At 52.6% G+C, this 15,321-nt stretch overlaps 1 protein-coding gene across 2 annotated transcripts; it reads right to left on the minus strand.

Moving 5' to 3' along the window:
* Nucleotides 1-1,700: 1,700 nt before the first annotated feature.
* Nucleotides 1,701-12,095, minus strand: LOC108513140 (ficolin-2). Of its 2 annotated transcripts, XM_017848802.1 has the most exons (8): nt 11,962-12,095; nt 10,285-10,398; nt 9,548-9,601; nt 7,444-7,476; nt 6,850-6,977; nt 6,304-6,433; nt 5,643-5,777; nt 1,701-5,040 (listed from the first exon to the last, which is right to left on the minus strand). In XM_017848802.1, exons 1-8 carry the CDS (start codon nt 12,059-12,061, stop codon nt 4,793-4,795), a joined length of 942 nt encoding a protein of 313 aa, XP_017704291.1. In that variant the 5' UTR covers nt 12,062-12,095; the 3' UTR covers nt 1,701-4,792. The 2 variants fall into 2 exon arrangements, with proteins under 2 accessions (XP_017704291.1, XP_017704298.1); XM_017848809.1 differs by lacking the exon at nt 9,548-9,601.
* Between the last annotated feature and the right edge of the window lie 3,226 nt (nt 12,096-15,321).

Genomic DNA, 15,321 nt, shown 5'->3' on the forward strand with positions numbered 1-15,321 from the left:
CCTGGATCCTTCAAATCCACCCTGTCATCCCATGTCAAGCGAGAAGGAAGATTCAGAGAGGTCAGGTCACTGATCAAGGCCATACAGCCCAAGTCTGTGAAGGCGAAATGCCGCTGCACTTCACCCGCTGAAATGAAGAGACTTTGCTTTTGAATGAGGCAAGTTCTACTCTGAGACCCTGCCTGGGAGCACAAACCACTCATAATACCATGTAGCCAATGTCTCCATAAACATGTACTAGCAGCTGAACAGAACCAGGGACCAAAGGGCACCAGGCAGAGCCACCAGCACCAAGGCCAGGAGGCCTCACAGAGCCCCAGACTCGGTCGATTCCTCCCGAAGACTGGACAGGAAGCGAGGTGGGGGTCAGGCTGCAGCAAATCCCTTGCCCGAGGGCTGAGTGCCTCTGGGTGCAGGATGGAAGGGTCCTAAGTTCCACAGAGCACCCACTGCTGCTCGGGAGGCAGAGCACAGGGAAGATAAAATCAGAAACCACAGATTCTGGAGAGGCGAAGGTAAGTGACAGTAAGGTCTGTCTGGAGCAAGTGTAGCAGGGGCAGCATGGAGAATGAGGATCCCAGGGAAGGGTCAGGGTGTGCTCCCATTCCCAGAGAGCATCACACTTTCATGGAGAGAGTCCTCGGAGGTGGAGGACTGCCCTGGGCCTGGATTTGTTAAATGGCCCTCTCTCCTGCAGAGGAGATTTCTGCGTACACTGCTTCACCTTCCTAGGGTTCCAGCCCATGGGGTTCCAGCCCTGCAGGGCGGGTTCCTTTCTCATCCTAAGGATGGGGCCTTCCTGATGTTGCAACCACCCAATGGGTTCACCTTGCCTGCTGCCCAGACAGAGCCAATTTATCAAGGCAGGGGAATTGGAATAGAGAAAGAGTAATTCACGCAGAGCGGCCGTGCAGGATACTGGACTAGAGTTTCATTATTACCAAATCAGTCTCCCCGAGCATTCAGGGATCAGAGTTTTTAAGGACTGCTTGCTAGGTGGGGAGAAAGCCAATGAGCCAGGAGTGCTGATTAGTCACGGTTGGGTGGAAGCCAATGAGCCAGGAGTGCTGATTGGTCAGGGTTAGGGGGAAGCCAATGAGCTGGGGGTTCCAATTAGTCAGAGATGAAATCATAGGGAGTCCCCACTCTCTTCTTGCACTGAGTCAGATCCTGGGTGGGGCCACAAGGTCAGATGAGCCAGTTTATCAATCTGGGTGATGCCAGCTGATCCATCAACTGCAGGGTCTGCAAAATACCTCAAGCACTGACTTTAGGAGCAGTTTAGGGAGGGTCAGAATCTTGTAGCCTCCAGCTGCATGACGCCTAAACCATAATTTCTAATCTTGTGGCTAATTTGTTAGTCCTACAAAAGCAGTCTAGTCCCCAGGCAAGAAGGAGGTTTTGAGAAAGGGGTATTACCATCTTTGTTTTAAACTATAAACTAAGTTCTTCACAAAGTTAGTTCAGCCTATGCCTAGAAATGAACAAGGATAGCTTGGAGGTTAGTAGCAAGATGGAGTTGGTTAAGTCAGATCTCTTTCATTGTCTCAGTCATAATTTACAGTGGCGGTTTCAATGTCAGCTACTCCAGACAAAGCAAGGCTTCACAGCTTTGGGGAAAACAAGCATCCTCATCCAGACCCCAAGAAAGGGTTCCTGGACCTCCCACAAGAAATAATTTGGGGCAAGTTCATAAAGTAAAAGCAAGTTTATTAGAGAAGTAAAGAAACGAAAGAATGACTACTCCGTAGGCAGAGAAGCGCTGAGGACTGCCAACTGGCTATTTTTATAGTTATTTCTTGATTACATACAAAACAAGGGGTGGATCTTTCATGAGTTTTCCAAGAAAGGGGCAGGGAACAGAGGGTCCCTCCCTTTTTTAGACTATACATGGTAAGTTCCGGAAGTTGCCATGGTGTTTGTAAACTGTCATGGGAGGTGTGTTTCAACATGCGAATGCATTATAATTAGCATATGGTGAGCAGTGAGGACGACCAAAGGTCACTTTTGTCACCATCTTGGTTTTGGTAGGATTTGGCTGTCGTCTTTACCGCATCCTGTTTTATCAACAGGGTCTTTATGACCTGTATCTTGTGATACCCACCCTGCCAGCCTCCTGTGACTAAAAATGCCTAACCTCCTAGGACTGCAGCCCAGTAGGTCTCAGCCTCATTTCACTCAGCCCCTATTCAAGATGGAATCTGGCTTGAACACCTGTGTCACCCCCAGCCTGACCACAGAAACCACAGTTATAGTTAAGAATCTAGGGTCTAGTGGGCACAGGCCCGCTGCCAGGTGCTGTCCCTTCTTCCAGCCCTCCCGACAGCAGAGGCCTGAGACCTCTGAAAATCAGGAAGGGAGGCGGCGGTCCCCAGCAGAGGGACAGGGACAGCCCAGCCCTGGGGACACTCTTGACCTTGGCTCAGGCCCCAACCTGGCTCAGCCCCCTCCTCCGGAGGGAGCCAGACACCCCGAGGTAGCACTGGTGGCATGCAGGAGCCAGGTCTCTCGGGAGATGGGAGAAGCAGGCACCTGCGGCTCCAGGTACCCGCCCAGTGCCAACTGGTCCTACAGAGCCCTTCCAATGCCTGCCTCAGTTACACCTCCCAGAGGCCCTGCAGGTGCACGCATACACACATATACACATGTGATGCACGTGTCATGCAAATACGTTTATGTTACATTAGGTTAATTACACACGCCCCCATGACCTCTCTGTGCTGTGTTAACCACACAAGCCCCCTGACATACTGACTGCAATTTTACAAGTACTTTTTCTTATCGCAACAAAACCCCAAAGTTTGAGAGTATTTATAAAGTATAGCAAAGTTACATTAAATATTTAGAAAAGTTACTTTTAGCTCATCTCTCAATTAAGAAAATTTTAAAACAGTATTTTAAAAAATCTCTAGCTTGTCAGGCTAAACATATTTCTTTATTTCATAGCTTTATTTTTGCCTTTCAGAATAAGGCCATCATAGATTCCAGAGAGGACCCCGTTTCTAGAACTCGAGGGTCAAGATTTGAGAGGAATTCCCAGTTCCTCCCTTTACAGTTGAGTGAGGTGCATGTTTTCCTCATTTCAGTCTCCTATTGGAGATTGAAACGCCCAGAATGGAGGGTGGATGGCGCTGAGGGGAGTCCCCCGCTCTGAGGGGAGGTCTCATCCTGACTGTGGCCTGGGGTGTGTGGCTGAGCTTTTTGCTGCCCTAGAAGACTGTCTGGCAGTGAATGGCTGAAGTGTGAAGCTGCAATGCATGTAAAGTCAGTACCTGTCAATGATGTGTCATCCTGTCTAAAAGCTAGGGACCCAGGTCTATGAGAAAAGAGATGTCTGGGTGTAATTTCCTGGGGCAGCACTCCATCATTTAGTTATAAACCCTCAGGTTTGACAACTTGCTAGTTTCTGTCCTGAGGATGGGTCAGCCCCCTGGGTGGGTGGTGTGGCCCCCTCCTGCGGGCCCAGGAAGGAAGGGCCATGCCCAGGGCTGTCCCTGCTTCCCCCTGTCCTGGCTCATCCCAGGCCTTGAACCCAGAGTGAGGAGGGAAGGTGGGGATGGCTCACGGAGGGTGAGCCCTGATCTTCATGGTGCGCACCCTCCAGGAACTCAGAGGAAACGGTGCACATCCCCCCAGAAGTCCCAGACACTCAGCCCTCCCCATGACTTGCATGGAGCTTAGACCAGCTAAGACCCAGGAGGGACCCTTGTAGGGGAGGGAGGGGGCCCACATTAAAAAGCTCAGGGATCATGGCCTCCTTGGACCCTTCTGGATCCTCTCTGAGTAGAGGGTAGAGGACAAGGGCAGGGCTGTTATGAGAGGGATCAGGAACCCAAACAGCCGTACAAGGGTCAGCACTGGCAGATGCTGGGGTGCGGAGCCTCCGAAAGCCTCATCAGGCTGAGTTGGCCGGGAACTGGGGACAGGGGATGGGTCCTCAGGAGGACCAGGAGGTGGCGAGAGGAGAGGCCAGGTGCCGTCCTCAGCAGACACAAGCTCCTGCGCTAATACACTTTGCTGTCTTATAGGTGGCTTGCGGGTGGAAGGAGCCTTGGCTTTCTGATTCTAACTGCACTGGGCTCAGCTGCAGGGCAGCTTTGGGCTGGACACTCATGGCCAAAAGGAGGGTTCTAACCCCCTCAGGAGTGCTTGGGTCCCTTGCACCTGCCTTATGTAACCGCTGTCTCCGTTTTGAAGAGGGAGTCACAGGCACACAGCCACTCTTGCTTTGGCTTGTGAGGAAGTAGTGAGCAGGTCCCACCAATACCCAACAGAGCGGGCGGCAGGAAACCTGGGTGACGGGGGTGAGTGGGCAGAGCTGCAACTGGGAGGCTGGGGGCCTTAGACAGGCAACAGCATCTCTGAGTGCAGGAAAAACTTCCTCTCCAATGCGCCTTCTCACTTCCCCACCATCCAGCTCACAGAGAAGCCCAGATGGTCGAGCCCCAGGAAGGCATTTAGCCTGCCCAGGGACCCGAGCACAGCTGCACTCTGAGCCCATCACAGCGTCAAAGTCTTGTATTTGTTCTTAAGGAAGGTTCCTGCTGGCATGGTCAGAAACACATTCTTACTTGTTGCCAAGGAAAGACAGAGGTTTGAGGTGAGTTAATGTCACAAATCTGGAAGGGCTGATTGTGGAAACAGAGCAAGATTTGAACCTCTTCTGCACAGCAAGACAAACGCAATTTAGAATCACGACATGTGTTTCTTTTACAAACCCTAGGGCCAAGTTCCCAACCCTACCCTCCACCAACTATGTGTGGAGGTGTCCTGACCCTGAGGCCAGCCTGGGTTAGGCAGGTCGCACCTTCATCTCTGACACCTTGTAGCTGTAATTGTATCCTTTCCCCGACTTCCAGTTGATGCCATTTGCAAAGCTGTCATGAGCGCCCCTGAGGTAGCGACCATTCAGGTTTGACACATGGCAGGTTCTGTACCACCAAGCTCCCTGATACATCACAGCACAGTTTCTGGTGTTAAGGTCATTGTCCTGGTCTTTGGTGGAGAAGGAGTGGTTGTTGTGGGATGTCAGGGAATCACCTGTGCAGGAGGAAATGTGAGCATCATTACAGGCAATAACATCATTATAGGCAGTATAAGTCTTTATACCTGAGGTCTGGCCTGGTGTGTCCTCCATGTATGGTTAAGCAGGTTGTGCACTGCACAATCCAAGAAGTGCAATCCATGACTCCAGTGAATACTACCCTGCTGTTGGCAGTGGTCTTGGCAATTTGTCTTTAGGTCTAGCCCTGCCACCGAATGTGTACTATTTTATTTCACAGAAGAACAGGAGGCAGGGGTCAGGATCATCATTCTCTACTCCAGATTCCACCATGGCAGACCCCTTCCAGCCACGCCCCACAGAGATATCAGCTGCTGTCAGTATGCATAGGTTCCTGCTCTGCAGAGATTTCCTTCCTACCGGATGTCCTTGCTGGGGTTTCTGCAGTCATGCACTGATGTGTCCCGTGACCCCCATGCTACGCAGAGCACAGACGTTAGTGTCTGCATGTAGAGATGGACAAATCGGCTCAGAGAGGTGAGGCCTCTTCTGTAAGGCTGCCAGGACACTGAGCATGCTCTCTCCACTTCGCAAACCCCCCTCAGAAGCCCAGGCCGCACAACCCCAAGCAGACACTCACCCGCACTGCCCTCCACAAAGGCCCCCAGGACCAGATTGTACTTCTCCTCCTCGTCGGCCACCTTGAACGATCTGTACTTAGCAAACTGGTGGTTGTCCTCAAAGTCCACCAGGTCTACACGGAGCTCGCTGGTTCCTGTTAGAGGAAGGTTTCAGGGTCCCAGCAGAAGGGCCCTCTACCTTTAGACATGGGAGCTGGGGATCTGGGGCAGAGCCTGGAAGGAGCTCTGGACTCCACAGAGGCAGAGGGCGGAGAGCACCGCAGCTTCCCCAGGGCCTGTGTAGCTCTGACCCGGCAGGGTGAGCTGAGCAACAGGGCGAGACTCTTGACTCCCAAATCCTAGCGGATTAGAGGCTGAGTTGGGGTTGGGCCCAACCTCCACTATGGGGCTGCTGTGTCCTTCCTTCCCACTCTCAGGATCTGAGATGCCAACGGGGCCAAGACCTGAAGAGGCCTTCAGCCCAGAGCTCTAACCCTCTCTGTCCTGATGTTGCCAGAGCCTGCGGCAGGGGACGCAGCCCTCGGAGGTCCCAGTGCCACCCTGAGTGTGCTCAGGGCCCGATCCCCTGTGGGCTAAGAGGCGCTTATGTTCCAGGTAGCCCAGGCCTAAGGGGCAGGGGCACCCCCATTGAGGACCCCCGAGCCCCAGCAGCGGCGCTACCCTGGGCAGTCAGGGCGTGGATGTTGTCGTTCCCCAGCCAGAACTCCCCCAGCCGACTGCCGAAGCCCTGCTTGTACGCGGCCCAGTCCCGGTAGAAGTCCACGGAGCCGTCCATCCTCCGCTGGAAAACCTATGGAGGAGCCAGGGGACAGGAGGGAACAGGAGCCGGGGGGAGCAGGCGACGTCCCACAGCACGGGGGACCCGCCCTCCAGAGGAGCAGCGTTTGTAGTTGGCAGAGCATCGCAGACTGGGGTCCCCAGCACGCCCACCTGGTCTCCTCACAGACCCCACGGGATGAAGGAGGAAATGGGGGCTCAGAGAGGGGAGGCAACAAGCCCCAAGCCACACAGCAGGAGAGCACCAGGCCCCTCCCAGCCTCCCGCACGGCCTGGACTTTTACCCATGGGTCACCTCCCCCATTATCTCTGTTCCCGACCAGGGGAATAGAGAATTCCAGAGTATGTTCTCCAGTCGGGTGTGCAGCCTGGACTCTGGGTCTCCCAGGCTGACCACCTCTGCCCAGGGCCCCTTAGTCCCACACTCACAGTCCAGCCCCCTCCGTCTGTGTCCATGTCACAGAGCACAGTCAGGGGCCGGCAGTCAGGCAGGTAGATGGTGTGCCAGCCACTCAGGAAGTGCCCTCGGTCTAGCAAGTCCTTGCAGGTGCGTGGGCCTGGGAAGGGAACCCAGGGAGTGGCTGCAGGACTGGGGCCTTGGGCAGGGCAGGGGCAGTGGGAGGGAGGTCCAAGAGGGAGGAACAGGGCCATAGGCATCTATATGAACAGAGCAGGACTCTGAGGCCTAGACAGGGACACGGCCCCCAGGGCCACGCAGCTGTGATGGCCACACCCAGTCGGCCTGACCCTCCCACCTCCCAGTGTCGTCCCCACCTTCAGCTCCTGGGCACCCAGCCTTCTGGGGTAGATTAGAAGATAGGAGAAAATTGCCATAGAATGTATGTAAGTTGTCTGGACAATATTTGTCACTTCCTTGAATACTGAGAGGACAAGGAAACGGGCAAGCAACCATTTTCTTTTGTTCCTATTTGTCACTTCATTCCGGCAATGACGTCGTATGACCCTGAACTTCCAGACAAGAACAGCCACAAGCCGTGGGGGAAAGTGGGGATGGCCAGTCACCTGTCAGGCATGGCTGGGGCTCCCCAGGTGCTCCTGTTCATGGATGAGAGAGGACACACGTGTCACAGTTTGGAAATCAGAGCCCTTCTACCCCCACTGGTCCATGGACACTGCATAGAAAGTGGAGACCATTTTCTGGGCCTCCCCAGGAGGAGATGGTATGGGTCCAGTCAAGGAGTCCCTGACTCTGCTTCTGTTGACCAAATTTTTCTTTCCCTCGAGGGTTGCCTACACTGGCCCCTCCACCACATGCACCCCTTTCAGAGGTCCCTGGGGAAGGAGAGGCCACCATCCCAGAGACTGCTAAGGCCTCCACATGCCAAATAGGGGAAGCCTGGATCTTCAGGGTTCTCCTGAGAACCCAAGGCCTACAAACAGCCCATCTTGGTGGACACGGTAATAATGATGGGGGTAGGGTTGCTTGGGGTCTGGGCACCAACCCTGCATATTTTACGTTTAGACACAACCCATGACTGAGCCTGGGGTTTGGTGAGCGTAGGGTGGTCTTATTCTGAGTAGGTGTGTGGGTAAAGGTGAGTGAGTAAACGGAGCTTCAATTTCCGACTGCATATTTCTCTGATTGTTCAAAATATTCCTCAAGAAAATATATCAGAAAATTCTTTGTTTTAAAGCGGAGAATTTCTAGTAATTCTGTATTTGGAGCTTGTTGGCATGGTTCTCCAAGCCATCTGGGGCTGATCCTGGTTTTCGAGCAGAGTCAGGAGGAGGGGACAAGACAGGGCCTCGTGCTCAGGGGACAGAGGCCAGGACTGAGTGGGGCTTAGAGGATTGAGCAGACACTCCCACCCTGCCCTCCCAAAACCATTTCCACCTTAGAGGAACAGGATTTGGCCTCAGACCCACCCTCAGGGCAGATGCTCCTGCATTGAAAACCTTCCCCTACTTGAGAACCTCTTCCCCCATACAGACAGCCCCCCACTAAGAACCCCTCCCCACACTATAAGTCCCTCCCCAATAATCAGAACCTCTCCCCATCCCAGAATCTCTCCCCCATACTGACAGCTCCTCCCTCCATGCTGATAACACCTCCCCACAACCTGCCCACTGGGAACCCCTCCCCCAACACACACCCCAAGAACCTCTCCCTACACCACCAAGAACCCCTCTTCCGACACTGAGAACCCAGCTCCCACACTGAGGACCCCACTTCCCCAAACTGAGACCCCCCACATACATTGAGAACCAGCTCCCACACTGAGGACCCCACTCCCCAAACTGAGACCCCCCAACACACACATCGAGAACCAGCTCTCACACTGAGGACCCCACTCCCCAAACTGAGACCCCCCACATACATTGAGAACTAGCTCCCACACTGAGGACCCCACTCCCCAAACTGAGACCCCCCAACACACACATCGAGAACCAGCTCTCACACTGAGGACCCCACTCCCCCAAACTGAGACCCCCCACATACATTGAGAACTAGCTCCCACACTGAGGACCCCACTCCCCCAAACTGAGACCCCCCAACACACACATCGAGAACCAGCTCTCACACTGAGGACCCCACTCCCCCAAACTGAGACCCCCCACATACATTGAGAACTAGCTCCCACACTGAGGACCCCACTCCCCCAAACTGAGACCCCCCAACACACACATCGAGAACCAGNATGCTGATAACACCTCCCCACAACCTGCCCACTGGGAACCCCTCCCCCAACACACACCCCAAGAACCTCTCCCTACACCACCAAGAACCCCTCTTCCGACACTGAGAACCCAGCTCCCACACTGAGGACCCCACTTCCCCAAACTGAGACCCCCCACATACATTGAGAACCAGCTCCCACACTGAGGACCCCACTCCCCAAACTGAGACCCCCCAACACACACATCGAGAACCAGCTCCCACACTGAGGACCCCACTCCCCCAAACTGAGACCCCCCCACACACACATCAAGAACCAGCTGTCACACTGAGACCCCTGCCCTGGACTGAGCCCCAGGAGCGCTGCCTGGGCAGGCGTGGGCTCCCGCCGGAGGACAGCGTGGCAGCCCCAGAAGACCTGCCCACATTCCTCTGCAGCTGGGTCTGGAAGGGCCTCAAAGCCCCTCCTCACTCTTGTCCCCTCCTTACCCTTGGACCCAGGTGGTCCTGCCTTCCCAGGAGGTCCAGGGAGGCCGCGTTCTCCTGCAATTTCCAAAGACACTGCCTTGAGCAAAACTCCTCGGCCCAGGCTCAAAGGCCCACCCTGGAGCTGGCGGCTGTCATTTCCAATCATGACCATGACCCTGCTCGTGCTACGATGTGACTGTGGCCCCACCCGGGCTTGCCCATCCTGCACCAGAAGGTTCTAGACCCAGGACCCAGGCCTCACAGGGCTCTCCTGTTCACTCAGGGGCTGGGAGCTGGAAATCCGGAAACCATGGGTGGAATCCTGGCTCTTTTCCTTCCAAGTGTGAGAACAGAGGGAAATCCCTGGACTCTTTGAGCCCCAGTTTCCTCATCTGAGACAGGTGGAGAAGAGTGTCGTGGCCTCCATGTTGAGGTGGGAAGGCAGAAGGAAGTAGAACTTAGAAGTCATGCTCGTGGCCGAGCAAAGCTGGAATTGGATCAAGGACTAGGAGACAGCTACAAAAGCGTGTCCAAATGTGAACTCATGAAATAGTTAAGAAAGACACTCCCTCCATTTCAGAACCCTGTTGGGCCCTAGGAGTCAGCTCTGCTCTTGGCTGTAGCAAGGACCCGACCCAGGCTCTCGATCCAGGAACCACAAGGTGGGGAGGTGTTACCCAACTCAGCATCTAATTTCAAAAAGAGCAAGAGCCAGTGCCCGCCGCCATGCCTGGCCTCCTGATCCGGCCCGCACCTACCTCTCTTTCCATCGGCGCCTGCCTCTCCCTTGGGCCCAGGGGCCCCGGGCAGCCCGGGGCAGCCTCGGAGAATGGTGAGCTTGTCAGAGCCCTCCAGGCCCACCACCTTCACCTCTGAAAAAAAACACAGATGGCCACTTACTGTCACCTGGGCCTGAAGACTCCACTGAGCCACAGACACACCACTCAATGGAAAGGCGCCTGCCACCTTGGTGACATCAGGACTGGGCAGATGGCTATAGCCACAGCCACCTCCCTCAGCCGGAGGGTCACCTGGAAGGGAGGTTTTCCTGCCCTGGTGGCCACTTGGTCTGTCCTCACCTCTCGGGCACTGGTCAGGCAGGAAGGTGATTTGGGGCAGAACCCTGGCCTTGGAGGCTACCCTGCCCGAAGACAAACCTTACTTCCTCAGTACTGTGTGTCCTGAAACAAGTCCCTTAACCCCTCTGAGTCTCTGTTTCCTTACCTACCTAGGGGTGCAGGTTCATTTCAGCTCCTACCATTTAGGATAGCATCCTAATCTCGTCTGTTCTGTAATCAATATCCGGTGAGAAGGACAGGGAGAGAGGGCTACCATCGCGACTCCCACGCCTGATTTTGGAACAGATCTGAGAATGAATGGGCTCCTGTGGGTCCACCTCGTTCCTCCACACAGGGAGGTGTCCTTCAAGGACACAGAACAAGTTGGTGCAAAACTAGAACTGGAATGCAGCTTTGTTGTTTTTAATTAGATAACTCAAATTCAAGTTAGTGTGTTACGAAAATCACACGTGCTATTATTTGATCATTTAGAAACTCTAGAAGTGTTTAAGGAAGAAAATAACGCCACCCTAACCCCACCACTCCACAACGAGCCACTAGGAGTTTCCAAGCGAATCTCTGCTGTTGCTGGCCTGTGTCACACTTCACTCCACCGATGGCTTCTTGAATGTGATGCCAGCCACAGCACACCCCAGATCTCTGTGTCTCACATGCATTCCAGAAATCCCGACACAGATCTCTGCAAGCATCGGGAGCATCGCAATTCCTGACCCTCCATCCCAGCCTCATCAGGTGGATGTAATCAGGACCTGACTCCAGAACCTGCATTTTCAACCTGCCCTACCATGCATTGAAGCCCATGGTTTGGCACCCGAGTGTCCTCTTGGGAGCCCCGAAGGAGGTCCAGAAATCGTGGGGACAATGTCACCCTTATTGTACCACATCAGGGACACCATGGGAAATGTCATCTCCAGAGCCCAGCAGGTGCTGGACGGAAAGGTCCCACAGTGCTGGTTGCTCATCCATGCCTAACACCCTGTCTCTCCGTGATGGTGATCATGGCAGAATATCCGACTGGTGTCTGTCCAGCTGGCGCCACAAGCCCCACCTCCCCACACAACACCATGACTGCGCTTTTTACGCTTAGAGGGGAACATGTGGCCCAGGGAGTTCGGAAACCTGCCTCGGTTTCCATTATGGGAGGGCAAGCAGAAGAAGCCCCGTCTCTGACATGCCACATCCATTCAGGGCCTCTGCATTTGTTCACATAAGATGAGGTGTGCAGAGCTGCTGTTTTGCTAGACGATGCACCACATGGCCTGGTGCAAGGCCTGGAAGCCAGGAAGCCACCAATCACGAAGCTGCCAGCTTTCAGGGATGAGAAGTTTCCAAGAAGCAGCCCTGGAGTGCCCTTACCTGGACAGGTGTCTGCCGCCTGGACAGCCCAGGCCAAGCCCAGGAAAGTGAGCAGCAGGGTGGCAGGGCCCAGGACCTTCACAGCTCTGTCCAGCTCCATCTCTTCTGGTCTTTGCTTCAAGAGGCCCCTGCGCTCTTATAGGGCTAGAGGAGCCAGCCTCCCTCAGACTCCAATTTCTCATCTTCCGAGTGACAGCCGCTTCCTCTCCGTGGGCTTGGTGACGTCAGCAGGAGGTGCAAGATCATCTCCAGGGCTGCTCCCTTCCCCCCAGCCCCTTGGGGATACCATGGCGACTCTCATCCCTGCAGGGGGACGGTCTCCTTCCGGGGAACAGGCTGACTTGCTTGTGGCCTTGCGTAAAGCCCAGGCCCATCCTCCCACCTTTGTTCGGCGGTGAGCAGATGACACCATGAGCTGAGAACGGGGAACAAGGAAGGGTTTGCTAAAGACGTTCTGCTTCAAAGAGGTCTCTCTGTTATCCGAATACCTAGAGTCCCCGTGGCCAGAGCTGGTCATGGGCCACTGGTGTGGGCCTTACATAGTAACCCTCACCACGCCATGAGCAGACTTGGGACGTTCCTCAGGAGGCTTGGAAACTGCCACTATGAGGTCCAGGCAGGCTGCCAGGGTGAAAAGGAGAGGAAAATGCGCGTGTGTTCAGCGTTTCCTGGGGCAGTATGTACAGCACAGTGGCACACACACAGGAGGGAAAGACAGAAGGGTGGGGAGCCTGGGGGACTATGACCCAGGTGCACATCTGAGGGGGAGACCTTGAGCGTGAACGCAGGGGCTTAGCCTGTAGGGAGGATGAGAGGAGGCGAATTTCACTCCTAGGGCCCAGGAAACCGCCTGAGCTCTGAGGCCAGGCATCCCACCTGTAGGATGGCTGTGGACGTCAGTGGTTGTATTCGCCTTTTGGAGAAGAGCTGGCCTGAAGGTGCATTCTCACCTGGGACTGAGCCAGGTTAGAGACAGTAGCAGGTGGGGCCTCAGAGGCCGTATACTTAAAGCCCCCAGAGACAGAACCGGCACTGCACCTCCCACTACCACCCCCGCACCCTGCTACCTGCTGCCATCGGGATGCGGGGGTGCCTCCTTCCTTAGCAAGATCAGTAGAAGGAGTTTTAACTGTGACCCCAGCCCAGCAAAGTCACGCAAGAAACAAAATCCCGTCGGATATTCCTTCAATGCCCATGGAGATGTGCAGTCCTGAGATGATGACGAGTTAAGAACCCCCCTCGGGTTCCATGGTGTTTAGGGCAGACCTCTCAAGACTTAAGGCTATGTCAGATGCAGATGAGGTCCAGGGATGAACCTGGGGAAGACACAGGCTCCATGGCGGTGCAGATACAGAACGTAGGAAGATGGCTTGGAAGCGTCTTCCTCAAAGTCCTGAAGTCACCTGCAGAGGAGCCAGGTCCCTGGAGCTGCCCAGTGAAACCCCAGCAGCCAAAATTTCAGGTCCTTAGGCAAGTTCCTTTACGGCATGCTATTTGTCACTCTTAATAGAAGCATCTTTCAAGCCTGGATGACTTATAATTAAGCCTAGAAGACTTTAAAAGCTCAAAGACATTATATTAATATTTTAGTGTTCAAAAATCTAAAAGATATGCTGTTTAAAGTACTTGTAATAATCAAGAGAATTTGGCCTATTGGAGTAGGTGCAGGGTAACTTCAACAGAAAATGGCCACTTGAGTAATTGATTTGGCAGAATGCATTTATGCAGCAACCTTACTGAATTCATATAAACTATTGAATCAGTTTATTGGAACTCTGAGTTTATCACATGGTGAATTTAAACGATTACATTTCTAACAGTTCATATTCAGAAGGATTTTTTAAAGTTAGACAAGGTACTAAAGGATGAATGTGGGTATATTAAATGTATAAATGCAGTAACAATGTTTGAAGGTGTTTAGTTAGCTAAGTTAGGGAATGGACCAAGAATTATTCACAGGTTCTTTATATGTGGTTATTAAAAAGATAGAATAATAAGATTTATAAGTCACACTTTAAAATGAAGGCAGAATGCAGCTTTTAAAGTGCAATTTTTTATTTTTATTTTTATTTGAGATGGAGTTTCGCTTTTGTTGCTCAGGCTGGAGTGCAATGATTTGATCTCGGCTCACCACAACCTCCACCTCCCAGGTTCAAGCAATTCTCCTGCTTCAGCCTCCTAAGTAGCTGGGATTACAGGCATGCACCACCATGCCTGGCTACTTTTTGTATTTTTAATAGAGACGGGGTTTCTTCATGTTGGTCAGGCTGGTCTTGAACTCCAGACCTCAGGTGATCCACCCACCTCGGCCTCCCTAAGTGTTGGGATTACGGATGTGAGCCACCGTGCCCAGCCCTAGAGTATGATTTTTAATAAATGGAAATAATTAAATTTGAATTCGTTTTAGAAAACAAAGGAAGACCTGAAAAGTCTGTGGTGAACTCAAAATTGCCCACAAATGATAACACATAAAAACCAAAGCCCTCACAGGCACCAGTATAAACGTTGGTGGGGGGTGCTTCCAGGGGTCACGTCACTCGTTACGGGTGAGGCCAGCCCAAGTGACAAGAGCAAAACTCTATCTCACAACAAAACAAAACAAAACAAAACTATACATATAAAATAAACTGAAATTGTAGTTAAGTCTTTATTTTTATTATAAAGAAGTTTATCAGGATAATGTGGTACTGATGTGAAGGTAGACATACAGACCAATGGAACAAACAAGAGAGTCCACGAAGAAATAGAGAGTCTGCAGAATAGAGCCCAGCAAAAAAATCTCCAGGCCCAGACAGCATCACTGATGAAATCTACCAAATATTTAAGGAAGAGATAATAACAATCCTTCCCACATTCTTTCTGAAAATCGGAAAGTTGCAACTACTTCATCACTCATTCTATGAGGCCAGCATTTCTCCAATAGCAAAAGTAGATAGAAATCATTGCAAGAAAAAAGTAACTATAGACTGATAGCCCTCATGAACATAGATACCACAATTGTAAGCAAAATTTTAGCAAACTGAACCTGTCTATGAAAATAATGAAGAACATACCATGCTCATGGATAGGAAGAATCAATATCGTGAAAATGGCCATACTGCCCAAGGTTATTTATAGATTCAATGCCATCCCCATCAAGCTACCAATGAGTTTCTTCACAGAATTGGAAAAAACTGCTTTAAAGTTCATATGGAACCAAAAAAGAGCCCGCATTGCCAAGACAATCCTAAGTCAAAAGGACAAAGCTGGAGGCATCACGCTACCTGACTTCAAACTATACTACAAGGCTACAGTAACCAAAACAGCATGGTACTGGTACCAAAACAGAGATATAGACCAATGGAACAGAACAGAGTCCTC

The sequence above is a fragment of the Rhinopithecus bieti genome, unplaced genomic scaffold (genome assembly GCF_001698545.2).
Source record: "Rhinopithecus bieti isolate Rb0 unplaced genomic scaffold, ASM169854v2 scaffold_2205, whole genome shotgun sequence".
NCBI classification, from domain to species: Eukaryota; Metazoa; Chordata; class Mammalia; order Primates; family Cercopithecidae; genus Rhinopithecus; species Rhinopithecus bieti.